At 61.7% G+C, this 15,442-nt stretch overlaps 1 protein-coding gene across 3 annotated transcripts in view; it reads left to right on the top strand.

Annotated features, from left to right (window-relative positions):
* Positions 1 to 15,236, top strand: part of PDXK (pyridoxal kinase) — a 30,411-nt gene extending 15,175 nt beyond the window's left edge. For 2 of the 3 annotated variants that reach the window (XM_004264603.2, XM_049710414.1), the window contains exons 3-11: positions 1,739 to 1,843; positions 2,430 to 2,513; positions 2,926 to 2,972; positions 3,600 to 3,685; positions 4,871 to 4,916; positions 7,522 to 7,633; positions 8,557 to 8,693; positions 9,614 to 9,680; positions 9,891 to 15,236. In XM_004264603.2, coding sequence (XP_004264651.1) covers positions 1,739 to 1,843; positions 2,430 to 2,513; positions 2,926 to 2,972; positions 3,600 to 3,685; positions 4,871 to 4,916; positions 7,522 to 7,633; positions 8,557 to 8,693; positions 9,614 to 9,680; positions 9,891 to 10,003 — 797 coding nt within the window. In that variant the 3' untranslated portion in view covers positions 10,004 to 15,236. Of the gene's footprint in view, positions 1 to 1,738; positions 1,844 to 2,429; positions 2,514 to 2,925; positions 2,973 to 3,599; positions 3,686 to 4,396; positions 4,522 to 4,628; positions 4,696 to 4,870; positions 4,917 to 7,521; positions 7,634 to 8,556; positions 8,694 to 9,613; positions 9,681 to 9,890 lie in introns of all 3 variants that reach the window. The other variant, XM_049710413.1, reaches the window with a different exon arrangement.
* The last annotated feature ends 206 nt before the right edge of the window (positions 15,237 to 15,442 follow it).

Below are 15,442 nucleotides of genomic sequence, written 5' to 3' on the forward strand. Positions count from 1 at the left end.
GGAGTGGGCCCGAACCTTCTCATCATGTTAGGAAGCTGGCTCGCCGGGCAGGGGGCGACCCATGCTTGAGACCTGGCGGGGGCTGACTGCACATCACGGGCTGCACTGTGTCCCCTCAATTCACGTGTCAGAGTCCCAACTTCCAGGACCTCAGATGTGATAAGGTCTTTAAAGAGGCAGTTAAAAGGTACATGGGGTCATTGGGGTGCCCCTGCTCCAACCTGATCGGTGCCCATGGAGGAGATTAGGACACAGACACATGCCCAGAGGGGCAACCACGTGGGGACGCAGGAGAAGCCCGCCGTGGGGCTCTCAGAGCAACCAGCCCTGCGACACCGTGATCCTGGACTCTGGCCTCCAGAACTGTGGGAGCCCCTGTGGTTCTTGGTCACAGCAGCCCTAGGACAAGAGAAGTACATGTGCAACGGAGTCAAACCACACGGTGTTGGGGATTCCCTGGCCGTTCCGTGGTCACGACTCGGCGCTTTCACCGCTGAGGGCCCCGTTTCAGTCCCTGGTCAGGGAATTGAGATCCTGCAAGCCACGTAGCGCAGCCAAAAAAAAAAAAAAGAAAAGAAGGAAAAGGAGAAACCACCATGTCTGGAATGATGTTCGGAAAACCAAGGGGCAGGAAGGGCCGTTGTTCCTCCCGCCTGGGCCGGTGGGATTTTGTGGCAGCAACACCTGCGGGGTCACAGCCAGAGGCTGCCAGCTCTTAGCAGACACCTGAGCCTTGGGGGACAGCCCTGCGAGAGATGGGTCACCTCGCCTTGGTGGACCCTCCTTGCCTCTGGCCCTCCCGACTGGTTAATGGGCGTCCACCAGAGGCCACGCCGTCCTGGAGAACTGCTGACAGGTGTTGTCAGGTGTTGGCCCCTCCATGGCAGGAGAGCCCTCGCCCCACGGGCACAGGGGGCGCCGCAGCCCCTTCTCCAGGCCCACAGCCCAGCCGGTGCGGGACCTGCAGGACAACACCCTAGACGGCAGGGAGGGTCTGGGGCTGTGGCCGGATCTGCTTCCCGTGGTCTGTACTCGACTTTGCTGTCATAGAAATCAGCCCTCCCCGAGGCTTTTACTTATGTGCTTAGGAACCCGTCCGTTTGAGTGGTCCCTCTTGGCGTAAGGGCTGCCAGGATGGACTTGCCGTGGGCGGACTGCGGGGTGTCCCTGGTGGGGTGCGCCCGCCCCGAGGGACCTCGCGAGGGCCTCCTGCCTGCCCCGTGTGCGCTTCACCCGGGTGCCTGTCGGGTCAGGAGCCCCGGCCACAGCCTCTTGCTGGTTCATATGCGGCTCTTGGTCAGGATTTGGCCCGAGACTTGGATCAGTTGCCGCTCATCTTGGATGGAGGTGGGGATGCAGGGAGCCCCTACCTGCCAGGGTGCGCAGGTAACAGTCTTCAAGCAACTCAGCCTGGATGGGGGACGCGCACAGGAGAGGCTGGCAAAGCCAGGGACCGTGACACGATGGGGACGCTCCCAGGTGCCCCGCCGAGGACAGGGAGAAGTTTCGCAGCCCTGCGTCCTGTCTGTTGGTGCAATGCAGGCTGCACAGGCGTCCCCAGGCGGCCTGCAGAGCTGGGCCCTCGCTGCACCGGGTGGGAGGGTGGACCCCGGACTCAGTAATAACAACCCCAGAACGTGTCGGAGCCAGACGCGCTTTCGGGGGGGACCTGCCGAGGGCCGTGTTGCCCGCGTGCCCCACGCGTCAGGGCCTGCGTGTTCTGCTCTCCCCCCACCAGGCTACTCACACTGGAAGGGCCAAGTGCTGAACTCAGATGAGCTCCACGAGCTGTACGACGGGCTGAAGCTGAACGACGTGAACAAGTATGACTACGTGCTCACGGGTGAGGCCCAGGGGACGGGGTGCCGGAACCGGGGCCTGGCGCCCACCTGGGGTGGGCTGGGGAGGCCCGGAGCACCCCTGACCTGGGCTGCTACCTGGTCCCTGCCTCCCTGCCATCAGGAACTCAGTGGGGCCCTAGTGACCGCATGACCTTGGGGGTCCTGGCTGTGCCACGTCTCCATACTGGGGTTTCCACGCTCATGGCGGGGGACAGGCGGGGTGTTGGGAAGGGGTCTGGGACAAAAACACCCAAACAGGCAACACGCTGACACCTGGTGTGTTGGTTTCATTTACAAACCCACGTGGTTGCGTTTATTTATATACGTGGTTAGAAGTGAACATGCTGATTCTGGAAAATGGAAAAGAGGAAGGAGAGCAGTCCTCGTACACCCGCGGCTTCTTCCTTTCCTGTAAAAGTTAACATTTCTGTTGGGAAGTGCGCGGTGTCCCCTGGTGCCTGAGGTCGTGGGGGCACCTGTCTTGGCCCTGGCCGCGGGGTCTGGGCACTGCCCGCCGTTCTCTGGGCAGGTGGGCTTGATGTGCCGTTGCCGTGGTTGGGTGACGAGAGTTCTCTGTCCCTCCCAAAGGTTACACGCGAGACAAGTCCTTCCTGGCCATGGTGGTGGACATCGTGCGGGAGCTGAAGCAGCAGAACTCCAGGCTCGTGTACGGTAGGTGCTGGGAGCCCCAGGAACGGGCGGCTCAGCCTCCTTCCTTCTGGGCGCCCCATCTTCACGTTCTGCTCCTCCCAGCACACGGGCTCTGTCTGGGGACGAGAGCCTCACAGGTGTCCTCATGGTGAACGTGGCGTCTGTCTGGGGCGGATGAGAGAAGCCGGTGACCACACAGGGCTGTGATCAGTGTCAGGGTGGGGTGTGTGACCACCCGGTCCCTGGGTGGGGTGAGGGACTCCCCAGGTGGGGCCCGGACAGCAAAATGCAAAATGCCAGGTAGGAGGTACATGAGGACGGGAGGCCGTGCTTTCCCATTTTAGTTGCGTGTGTGAAACTTAACAAGTCAGATGTGGGGCGCTCCTCTCAGCGCCGCCGCTTTTGCTGATAAGATGCCCTTTGTCTTCCGCAGTGTGCGACCCCGTGATGGGAGACAAGTGGAACGGAGAAGGCTCCATGGTTAGTGCTTCCCCGCGTTGGGGTGCGGGCCGTGGGGCTGTTGGCAGCACTCTGAAAGTGTCTGCCTGGGCAAGACACTGCTCTCGGGCCAGAGACACGTCCTTGTCCCTTGTCGGGAAGGAGGGGCCGGGGCTGGCAGAAGAGGTTTCCACGAAGGGCCCCAGAGGAGGTGTTTCAGGGCCTTGCATCCCTGTTGCAGCTCTAGCAGCCACAGATGAGTTGCAAAAGAACGAACATGGCTGTTTTTTAATCGAATTTCAGGTGTGGACACTGAGCTTTGAATTTCCTCTAATTTCCACGTGTCACAGAATATACTGTTTTTCTTTGGACTTTCCCCCCAACCACTTAAAAACATAAAAGGCACTCAGCCCACCAGCCACACACCAGCAGACTGTGGGCCTGGGTTCCCGACGCTGATGTGGGCTGAGCAGGTGGTGTCATCGCACGGATATGGTGCAAAGCCGCTAGTGGGGACCTGACCCGGATCGTCAGGGTGGATCGTCAGGGCTGGCTGCCCCAGCCCTGCCTCGGGACCCCCTGGAGCCTTGGGGTCCCCACAGCACGGGCCGCCCTGGCCTCCCTCCCTCACCCCTCACGCGTCAGCCCGGTCCTGTATTTTTCCCGCAGTACGTCCCTGAGGACCTCCTTCCAGTTTACAGAGAGAAGGTCGTGCCGGTTGCAGACATCATCACCCCCAACCAGTTTGAGGCTGAGTAAGTCATTTGAGTCGGCTGGAGCAGTCAGACCCACCCCCATCCCCATGGGGAGAGTGACAGGGACCCCGCTGGAGAGTCCCAGTCTGCGGGGCAGGGAGCTGCCAGCCCACCTGAGCGCCAGGGCGGGCGCTGGTTGTCAGCAGCAGTGGGCAGTCGTTTCCCTCCGACTCCCTGTGGTCATGCTGGTCCCTGAGCAGCGAGAGCCTCTGGGGACAGAAGTGGGCAGAGGCGCTGTGGCGAAGCCGGGGGTGCACGTGGCTGACACGGGCGATGGGACAGGGAGCCCACGCCAGCTGACGCGGGCCACCGCCCCGGAGCTCTGAAACCCACATCCCAAATCTCTGCACGAGGTTAAGAGGACCATGCCGGCCCCGCTGCTCAGCGCCATGTTTCCAGGGGCCTTTCTTGGATGCCCGGCCCCCCCCCGATGGACAGGAGAGCTGGGCACTCAGGGGGTTGAGGAGTGGCTCCTGGGGCCTTGGGGCGTGAGCACGGCGGTGGGTGTGTCCCCGTCGTGTTCGGCTCTGTTAGGCCGGCAGCGATATCCCCTCTGGCCCCGAGGCCACCCTATAGAGTAGGGATGGGGCCCCTGGACTCTTGGGGGCCTGGGGTTCCCTCACCCGCGCCTATCGATGCTGGGGGATGGCGGCTCACCCAGAGGTCCCTGATAGTTGGTGGCTCAAGAACGTAGTGCACTGAGATTTGCAGCTGTTTGCGAGGACGCTGGCTGCCCTCAGTGGCACCGTGTGCTGTGACCGTTCACGGCCATCCTTCCCCGTTGTTATGTGTAAACGGTAACCACGGTCTGGAACTTCAACCCGCCCCCATGATGTGTGAGTCCCTTTTCACTTTTTAAATTTATTTTTATTTATTTTATGATTTATTTGATTACGCTGGGTCTCGGTTACGGCACCCATGTGGGATCTGGTTCCCTGACCAGGGATCGAACCTGGGTCCCCTGCGTTGGGAGTGCGGAGTCTTACCCACTGTGCCACCAGGGAAGTCCCGTGAGTCCCCTTTCAAACTGACTCTTGACTGGTCCCCAGACACGGTGGCCGCCTGGTCCGCGACGGCGGGCGGGGCCAGCCAGTTCCCTGTGGGGCAGGAGGGGTCACCCGTGCACCGTAGGTAGCCCTGGGGCTCTTCCGGGCGATGGCTCAGCTGTGCTTGTCTGCCTCCCAGGTTGCTGAGCGGGAGAAAGATCCACAGTGAGGAAGAAGCCTTAGCGGTAAGGAGGCCGTCCTGTGCCTGGTGTGGGGCAGGCAGCCCGGCTCACGGTGGGAGGGGACAGCCACACGCCCTCCGGCGGAGGAGACGGGCACCTGTGTGGCCAGCGTTGGCTTCCCGTCAGCCAGCCACCCGAGGCCCGGGGAACCTTTGCAGATTCCGTTTCGGCCCCTTTTGGTCACCTGCGGCCTAGTGCCTGCTGGGTCTGGGTTCGCCCGCTGCCCGTGCCAGCTGTCTCTGCATGAGCGTCCGGGGCCGTCGCAAAGCGCCGCACACGGGGTGGCTGAGCAGCAGGGCTTTGCTCTCATAGTTTCGGAGGCCAGGAGCCCAGGCTGGCCGGCTGGCCCGTGCTGTCAGCAGCCTGTAGGGAGAGTCCTTTCCTGCCCCAGCCTCTGGAGGCGGCTGGCAGTCCTCGGTGTTCCCGGGCTTGTGGGCACACCACCCCAGGCTCTGTGTGTGTATGCGGGGTGTGTCTGCACGCACGTGTGAGAGTGCATGTGGGGGGGGTGTGTGTGTGTGCGTGGGAGGATTCCTTGCACGTAATGGACCCGTATCTTTGGGGGCTGGCTGGGCATTTCTGGAGTCCACAAGGCAGGATTCCGGAAGGGAAGGGCGGGCTGGGCCTCTCAGGCAGGAGCTGACACCGCAGCCCTGGGCGGATTTCTTCAAAGCTCTTTTCAACCTTCCCTCGGTCCTTGCCGAGGGTCCATAGGTCTCCTGCTGGGATTTAGCTTCAGGTGGGGTCTGCCACCCCTGCGCTGCATGCCCAGAGCAGCAGGGGCTGCCAGGGCCTCACACCTTCCGCGTCTGGGCCTCTTCAGAGGCCGAGCTCACTTCACGGTCCAGGAAACACACACTTGGAGGAGCCAGGTCCCTGAGTCAGAGCTGGCGGCGGCCAGTCGTGGCCACCCCTGGGCCCGTGGGGCTGTGTGTCTGTTTCCCTGATAGGCGGAGAGCTCACTGGGGCAGGAGAGCAGGCTGGGAGGACCCCCCTTCCCTGCTCTGAGGGCCTTGCTCTGGGCTGGCACAGCGGCTGGGCAGTCTCAGGGCCAGGTGACCCTGGGGCAGGAAAGAAGCAGGGCCGTGGGCACAGTGACCCCGTCTCTAACACACCTGCCCAGCTTGGGAACCAGAGGAAACTCACGGTACCCAGTGCAGGGTGGGTGCTGGGCTGGTGTCACACCTCGTGTGTGTGTGGGGGCGGTGTGCATGTGATGTGTGTGCGTGCGTGTGGTAGAGGGGGTGTGTACGCGTGCACTTGGGGCATGTGCACGCGTTGTGTGTGTGCATGTGGCGTGTGGCAGTACACGTACGTGCATGTGTGTGCTGGGGGTATATGCGTGCATGCAGGGTGTGCGCGTGTGCACACGTGTGTGTGTGTGGCCGGGGACAGCCTGTGCTCGCAGGGCGTGTTCACAGGCACCTCTCTGAGGCTTTTGCACAAGGAAAACGGGACCACCTACAGCTGTTTAAAAAAAAAGCCACCCAAAGTGACGTCTGTTCCTCATTACCCGGTGACCCTCTGGCCGGTGACCTCCCCAGCCTGCAGGCCCCGGGCCGGTGAGGGGAGGGTTAGTGGTGGCGTCGCCTCCTGCCTGATACGAGGCCTCCCACCTCCCACCCCTCCTGAGCCCCAGTTCACCCCAGTGAGCATTTTCCCCGGCGTGCTGCTGGGGAGGGGGCAGTAGACGTTTGTTGAATGGCTAAAGGAGTGCATAGTTTCCCAGGATGGACAGCGTGGAAGCGCTCATCGCTTGATGGTTGCCGGGCACGGCTCCTGCCGCCCCGGAGCCCAGGCGAGAGGAGATGGTGGCCTGGCTGGTTGGCTCCTTCCTCCGGGGTTCGGGCACAGACGGGGTGCAGGTTGGGACCGATGGACATGCGCCCTTGGACTTGAGGCTGGAGGGAACTGGGACGGCTGGGACCTGGCAGAGCTGTCACTGCTGGGCAGGGGCGGGGCCCACGGTGTGGCCCCTGTTAGCTGTCTCTGTCCCATCCAGGCAGATTGTAAGAAGCTGAGGGGCCGTGGGAGACGGGGTGAGGCCGCCAGGGCCCCGTCTCGGGCGGCCACGGGGCGGCTGACGCGCTCCCCGTGTCCGGCGGCCGCGGGGCGGCTGACGCGCTCCCCGTGTCCGGCGGCCGCGGGGCGGCTGACGCGCTCCCCGTGTCCGGCGGCCGCGGGGCGGCTGACGCGCTCCCCGTGTCCGGTGGCCGCGGGGTGGCTGACGCGCTCCCCGTCTTGGGCGGCCACGCGGCGGCTGACGCGCTCCCCGTGTCCGGCGGCCACGCGGCGGCTGACGCGCTCCCCGTGTCCGGTGGCCACGCGGCGGCTGACGCGCTCCCCGTGTCCGGCGGCCACGCGGCGGCTGATGCGCTCCCCGTCTCGGGCGGCCACGCAGCGGCTGATGCGCTCCCCGTCTCGGGCGGCCACGCAGCGGCTGATGCGCTCCCCGTGTCCGGTGGCCGCGGGGCGGCTGATGCGCTCCCCGTGTCCGGTGGCCGCGGGGCGGCTGATGCGCTCCCCGTGTCCGGTGGCCGCGGGGCGGCTGATGCGCTCCCCGTCTCGGGCGGCCACGCGGCGGCTGATGCGCTCCCCGTGTCCGCAGGTGATGGACGTGCTGCACGCGATGGGCCCCGACACGGTGGTCATCACCAGCTCGGACCTGCCGTCCGCGAGGGGCAGCGGCTACTTGATCGCGCTGGGCAGCCAGAGGACTCGTAAGTCCCCGCCCGGCACTGGGCTCCCTCCCGCCTTCCCGCCGCCTCCCTCGAGGCTTCCGAGGTTTGGGTTCAGTGGAAAGAAAATCGAGCCTGACTCGGCAGGTGGCCAATCTCCCCAACTCCCGACAGCTCCAAGAAAGATCAGACTGAAAACAGAGCCAGGAGAGGTTTCCGTGAATCGGGGTGCAGGGAGCGTGGGGTGCTGACTGCTCCCCCCGCGGTTACCACGCAGGTGTCTGTGACCGTGCTGGCGGCACACAGATGACATCCCCTCTTACGGGCTTGGGGGTCACGTGGACCAGCCCAGCTGGAGCCCGGCTCCTGGGGAACCAGGTGTCCCCAGGCCTGCCTCCCCCCAGCCCCCCCACCTCAGAGCTGATGCCGACATCGCTGGGAGGACCGTTCACGCCCTGCTGTGTCAGTCGTTCAATTATGCTGATGCCGCAGCGTAAAATGACACAGAAGGCTGGGGTCACACCAGCTGCCCCGAGCCGTGCCAGGTGTAGCTGTCACCACCCCCTCTGTGTCTGTGCAAAAGGACACTTACACACCCAGATACACTCACAGATGCACGTGCATCCACACACACTCACGCCCACGCACGCACCCCGACCTCAGTGAGTGAGCACGGTCCCTCCAGCTCTACCCCCACCCCCATGGCTCCCATCACACATCATCGCATGTTCCGGCCCCTCGTCTGCAGCCTGCATGGTGTCCCCCAGGCCGCCCTGACCCTGTGGCCCTCCGGGGCTCCAGTCTCTCACTTTCTCACTTGGGACGGGCAGCCACTGGGAGGCATGGGGGATCCCTGCAGGCTGAGCCCCCTGACGCTGTGCAGGGGAGGGCAAGCCGGTTCCGGGGCCGCGAGGCCTCTGCTAGCTGAGGGTCTGGGGGCCCAGCTGCCGGACGCTTCCCCCCAGGGACCCCCGACGGCTCCGTAGTGACACAGCGCATCCGCATGGAGATGTGCAAGGTGGACGCAGTCTTCGTGGGCACCGGGGACCTCTTTGCCGCCATGCTGTTGGCGTGGACGCACAAGCACCCCAACAATCTCAAGGTCAGTGGGGCACAAATGGGAGAATGTGTTAAGAGCCGGAGGGGTCCTGAGCCAGATGAAAAGGGAGGGCTTCACTGAGGATGCCAGGGGAGCTGTAGCCTCAGCAACTCGGGGTCTAGACGCGTCACGCAGGAGGGAAATCCAGTGACAGCTCGTCCTAACATACAGCCGCTGCAGTCAGACTTGCTGGAGACCCCTCTCTTCCTGGGGATCGTCCCCCACGCCCCCGCTTTGTGTGTGAATGTCCACAGTGCCCTCGCGTGCTCAGGCGCACCCATGCCCTTTGACCTCCTTCTGGGCAGCCGTCCTTCCCCTGGGGGGCAGGCTCGCACCCTCCCCAGCAGTCAGTTCCATGTTGGGAAGTGCACGGCTGGGATGGGGCCCTTCCCCTCACCTGCGGGCTCAGGGGCGAGCGCTGAAATGCTGTGGTTTCCCCACGCCCCTTCCCTCGAGGGCGGAGGGTGAGCACGGACCTGCTTCACGGCCAGCTGGTGCCCAGAGGAGGCCTCGCCGGTCGCCCTCAGCCAACCCCAGATTCAGTTCTGCCCTGGGTCCCAGCGCTGGGGAGGGAGTCCACTTGCCTCCCCAGCCTGAGAAGCCCTGAGTTTTTAACCTTGAGAGGCCAGCAAGCGATGACGTTGGCCAGCTCTGGGGCAGGAGCTCTTTCCCGTGTAGATTCTTTATAACGGATTCCTTCCAGAAACGCTTCTTAAGCACCTACTACATGCCAGGCAGTATTGACAGAGCCGCCTGTGGTCCATTTAGTGCACAGGCCTCTCTGCTCAGCTCTCCTGGGATCTTTGCAGCGACGGCTCCGTGACGGGGGGAGCGTGGGATTGTGGGTCCCCAGTGCCGTGTCAGTGGGCAGCCCCACCCAGGCGGCCTGGGGGCGGGGGCTCAGTGTACTCTCCTCCCTGCAGGTGGCCTGTGAGAAGACCGTGTCGGCCATGCACCACGTTCTGCAGCGGACCATCAAGTGTGCACAAGGTACCACCTCACGGGCTGGCAGGGGTGCAGTGCTGCGCTGTGAACAGGGCTGGGGCAGGGGGCAGCGTTGTGGAGCTCCCTGCTGAGATGGGAACTCAGGGATGATCCAGAGCATTGGGGGCTCTCACAAAGGCGAGGGAAGGACGAGACAGATTCAGGATCACTTCTGCTGGCTCTGTTCCCATCATTAATGCTCTGCCTGTTCTGCAGCCAGGGCTGGGGAAGGACTGAAGCCCAGCCCGGCCCAGCTGGAGCTGAGGATGGTCCAGAGCAAGAAGGACATCGAGAACCCGGAGATCGTCGTCCAAGCCATGGTGCTGTGAGGGCCGCGCGAACCCACCTCCTTAACGCCCAGCGTTAGGTGTCTCCGTTTCCATTCTTGTGAAAAATGTAATGTCTGCCTTAGAGCTGTGACCGAAACTTGGTATTTTTTTCTTCTTTCGTGAGTGTCCAGCATCCACTGATCTTCGTTGTGAAAATGTGCTGGTCGTGCTTTTTAAAAATAACAAAGCGATCACAGAAATTTGTAATTCGGGACCCCAGCTCCCCTCCCACAAGGCTCCTGGAAAACCAGCTCCGTGTTTACGTCCCGAGGGCCTCCTCCCCGGGCTGGCTTGGGGTACATGGTGTACCCCCGTCCTTTGTGCAAGACCCAGGGAGGCCCCTGTGTCTGCATCTCCGAGAGCGAGTCGGGGCTTAGTGTCCATGTCCAGAAAAATGATGGCAAATGTCTTTATTCTGGGTCCGACCGCACCTTCTGTGTTCCTGCTTCAGAACTTTTTGCCTCTTACTTTGCTGCAGGGTAGGCCCCTGGGGGTTTCAGATTCTCCCCTTCTGTTCTCGGTGTGGACGGGCTCCTGCAGCTCACATGCACAGACGCTGCACAGTCACTTTGGCGGGGACCTTCCCAGGACCCCGAAAACCTGCCCGTCTCGCGCGTGTCGGGGGACTGCCTTGTAACTCGGAGCGTCTCTAGGGACCGCCTGGGCGACAGGACAGAAGCTGGTATGCGGCCGAGCGCGCCTGTGGGGAGGTCCCTGTGTCGGGCTCCTTTTGGAGAAGTCGCCCAGTTTAGGGCAGAACGGGTCAGGTGCTGTGTGTTGCCACCTACAGCTGGTGACAACCGTGTTGTGTCAGTGTGCAGGTACAGAGGGCAGGGGTGGGCTCCTGCCCCACCCCCCGTTGGTGTGCTTAACCCCACCGGCCAGTTATCTGACCCCCTCCCCCATTCCCCCCGCAGCCCCGCAGTCCCGCGTCCTGTGCCAGCCAGGTGCCCGGAAGCGAGAGGCTTCCCGGGGCCGCCGCAGCTCTGCCCCTCCCCACAGCAGGCAGGGGCCGAGCTTCACAGCAGCGGCTGTCACACACCTCTGGCTGGGGCAGCGCCGGCCGTGGCGCAGGCCCTGTCACCAGTCCAGCCGGCCGCTGCGGGGGTGACCTCCCTGGCCCCACTTTACCCAGAATTTTGAGGACCCCCAGGCATGGATGCAGGCGGGGTCGCCCATCCTCAGCACCTGCCCCGACCCTGGGGGCTGCAGAGTTTGCATCTCTCAGGAGCCCACAGTCTGGAGGGGAGCAGGGAGGCTGCAGGATGTTGGGGCCCGGATGTTGGGGCCTGGGGAAGCAGGCTCTCCTAGGGCAGCCCTTGTCCCCGACCCCCGGCCTCGCCCCACAGGCAGGCCCTCTCCCGGAGCCCCCACCCTTGTCTGGCTGTGCCCGCGTCTCTAGGACTCTCGCCGCCTCAGTACTGCCTTCTGCCCTTTGTTGGAAATGCCCCCGGACGAAGGCTGGCCAGTCTCCACTGGACTCTCTGCACCCTCTTCTTTTCTTTCTTCCCTACTCCACTCACATTCCAAATGTCGTCACTCTCAGGCATTAGTGCCTGCGCGCAGGGTGGGGGGGCCTCAGCTCCCCTCAGCGGCCGGTGGGTCAGGGCATCTGTGTCCCTGTCATGTTTCCCGGTCCCTGCAGGGCCCGCTGGCCCAGGAGGAAGGGGAAGCCTGTGGCCTGGTGGGGGACAGCCCCCCAGCAGGGCAGCCCAGGGACCAGCCATAGTCCCCCAGGGCCCTGGGCCTCTGCAGAGCCTTTCATGGAAAATACTGCCAAACAGAGCTGGGGAGACGGCCACACCGCCAGCCAGCGGGAAATCTCCATTTTCTTCTCTTTCCTTGTTCTTGTTTTTAAACCTTGGAGAACAAGTGTAAGACCAGGGAAGGAGCCAGAGGATCTCCTCTCTTCAATGAGACGGTGAAGACGCGCCCTGCAGCCATGGTGCTGGGGGTCGTGGCTTGTTCTGTGTGCACCGTGAACTTGAAGGAAATGCACTCTGGTTCTTTACGTTTTATGTCAGAGTCCTGGCCCCCGCAGTGGGTTTTACCCTCAATTCTTGATATCATACATAGAACGATGAGAATTGTTCCTCCCGTAAAATCATGAACTCTTCTATCTCCTCCAGCCGTAAAGCCCCAGCCATCTGGAGAGCTGTGGCCTGAACCCCCTGCCCTAAGAGAAGGAGATCGAGGCTCCGGAACCTTAGCTTCTGTGGGAAAGCACGTTCGGCCTCCCCACCCGAGCAGTGTGTACTTTCTGTCGTGACGTTGCTGAACCTGTGTATCTCAGGCTCGTTTCTGCTGGGACCTAGTCCGTCTGTCACGATGACAGCAGAGGCCCCCGGTTGTCTCTGTTCAGAATTTCCCATCTAGAAGTTCCATGGCAGTCGCAGTGGGTTTTGATACAGTTTAGGTCCAAGTTAGAATGAACCTTTTTTTTTTATATTCCCTTTCCACAGTTTAGTGACATGGAAAATAATCATTTATTTTAAGATGAGAGAAATATTGGCCCTGAATTGCTTGCTCATTACCAGAGTGTAGATTTCAGACCTTCTCCTGGACCTTAAAGATGATTCCAAAACACGGTCCTTGTTTTTTAACCAGTCTTGAATCATTGCCAAGTCCCGCAAAGGTAACCAGGTTAGTCTGCGCCGCTTTTGCCGTGCAGGCCAGTGGGGGTGGAGCAACAATGCTTTGCTTGTTGTCCTGTCCTCAAACTCTTAGGACCAGTCTTCAGAGTATGTTCCATTTTGCGTGGCCGAGCCTGGCTTGACGCTTCTGACCTCACCGCTTGAACCTCACGTTCACTCATCAGTTGAAAGGCAGAGAAGAGGGGGGACAGCGTTCCGTCTGGAGGCCGCTGGACCCCCAGTGTGCACACGCCCTCTCAGGACCACCTGCCTGCGGCGGCAGGGCCCGTGTCTGTGAATCAATACCTGTGACCACGGGGCTGGGCTGCGCTCCACTCCGGCGCCAGGATCACCCGGAATCCCTGCCTTGGCCACCTGCCTGGTCTCAGGCCTCATTCACACATGTCTCCCCATGGGCAGGGGTTGGCTCAGCCCCCAGCACCTGCCTGGGCCGGAAGGAGGGCAATTGTGAGTGAGCGGAGTGGGTTATGTGCCAGCAGGGACGCGGTGAATGTGGTCCGTCCTGGCTTTCTGAGTGGGTGGGAGCCACGTGGCCCCCAGACTCACTTCTCAGATCCTGAGCCCACCCGTTTCCATTCCATGCCAGGCTGCAGGGGGCTTTCCTTCGCATCACCTCTTGTGGCTCTTTGCGTCGGGACCCCCTGGAGAGCTGCTCCCGTGTCTATAGAGGGAGCACGTCAGTTGGTGGGCACTCGGGGGGAGGCGGCTCTGGGAGCCCAGGTCCACAGCCTTAGGCTGGGAAGCCTTGAACTTGGGCCTGTTGGTCAGGATGCACATCCACGCAGGAGACCCTTCCATGTTCTCCAGGTCGGCCCGTGGGCGTCGGTCAGGCTGGGCCCCCGCAGAGCAGGGATCGGGCACCGCCCGCACACGGGTGGCCTTGGAGCTGTGTGCAGAGCTGGTGTACCCTCGCGTGCGTTTGCTTCTGCAGCCGACAGTGTCATGAACTCCTGCCTGTTTTTACAGACAGCGCTGTGGTTTGAGAATCTAGTCACGCGCTTCCGGCCTCTGCCAGAAGGGGGCGATGAGGGCAGAGGTCCCTGCCCCCTCCCTGGTAGGTGACACACAGCAGCTGCCCTTCTAGGGGCTTTTTCTTTGGGGCATTAGTCTTTCCTGTCCGGTGACTGGAACCAGGCTTTGTAGTCTGTGCTGCACGGCACGGGGAGGAGGCCCGTGAACGTGTCCCGCTGCCACGTGGCCTGGGGCCCTAGTTCCTAAAACTGAGCTCTCCCGTAGCGCATGTCTTCCCGCAGACTCCTGCAGTTCATTCGTGGTTCAGAACGTTTTCTGTTCTTAATGTGCAAAGACACCGATTAAGAAACGATGTCTTACGAACTACATCCTGCCTTTCGTTAGAGGTTTGCGCTCACGACGCGGTGTGTGCGTTTGGTCATTTGATGAGTAATCTTAGGTCTGACGTAGAGACTATTTTACAACTTTATATGAATGGAAAGTCCTTCCTAGAATTTTTTTTTAACTTCTGGCAGAGTAAACAGGTGTGTTTAAAGCTTTCCACTGTCGGAGCTGAGCAGAGCTCTGTGCTCAGAGCGGGAGACCCTGTGTCCATCTCTGACCCTCAGGGAGGGGCCCCAAGCTCCAGGGTTGCAGTGAAGGAAGCTCCCAGCCCCGCATCAGCGTGGGGCAGGTCCCCGGTCTTCTGCAGCAGGAAACCCGTTCTGGGAGGACATACCTTCGTGAGGCCATGGGCCACTCACCCTGGCCTGGGGCATCACTGCCCTGCAAGGGCCAGGACTGGGCAGGCAGGGGAGGGCACGCCGCCCTAGGCCCCTGTGCTTGTGAAGCCCCCAGGCAGGCCTTACTCCTTGTGCGTCCGAGGACGCAGAGCCGGGCACCCTCCCTCGTGCTCTTCTGAGCCGGAGCCGGGTCAGTGGGTTTTGGACCACTAGTTGCTTTCTCACTGAGGACCCAGGTTCTGGCACAAGGAGGGTGGGTGTAGGGCATGGTGGGGGGTCAGGAAAGAAAGGGGGGGAATCAGTAAGCCTGGCAGCAACACCCCCAGTGTGCCCCAAAACTCCAGCCCTAGTGCATTCCTGCAGAATATCTGGGACTGTCATCTTGATGATGGGAGGTGTAGATGTTGATAGATGGGGAAACGGAAGTGAAGTCTTAATTTACCCCATGCAGCCCCTGAAGGATAAGGAGTATGTGGGTGGCGTTTTGAATGTTTTGAGGTTTAGCTGCATACTTTCTGATTTAGAATTTTCGTTGGGATTTCCCCCAACAGTTGCAAAACTGGACCCCCTGGAGGACTGAGGCACTGACTCAGGCCAGTCGACGCCAACCCAGTCCTTCCCTAACTGAGCTCAGATTCTGGGGGCTTCTCGGGGGAAGCGATGCAGCCTTGGGACACAGCTCGATCCCGGCTGCAAGTTGGCGGGGGGCGGGGGCGTCTCTGTGTTTCTGGCAGTGGTTTCACTAGCCCCGTGCTCTACCAGCCCCACCTGTGCGCGTGTGGATGTGTTTTAAACGTAAAACTCGTTCCAGTGCTGTAGAGGCCGTGTCTGTCTGTACTGGTCTTACTGACTTACAATTATCACAAATAAATATTTTCATGGTGATTGTGTTGAAGTGTGATTTCTTTTTTCCAGAGGAGCTCGCTTCTGTGAACTAGGACCTAAAGCTGTGTTAAACAGCTAACCAAGCAGTGGTTACTGCTGGGGACGGAGGGCAGCCGATTCCCTCGGGGAAGGACCTGCCATCCCTCTTTCGGGAAAGGACCTGCACTGTCCTGCCCGCCATGGCCAGATGCCCTCTCCTGCTCTGT

Source organism: Orcinus orca, chromosome 5, assembly GCF_937001465.1.
Source record: "Orcinus orca chromosome 5, mOrcOrc1.1, whole genome shotgun sequence".
Taxonomy (NCBI): Eukaryota; Metazoa; Chordata; class Mammalia; order Artiodactyla; family Delphinidae; genus Orcinus; species Orcinus orca.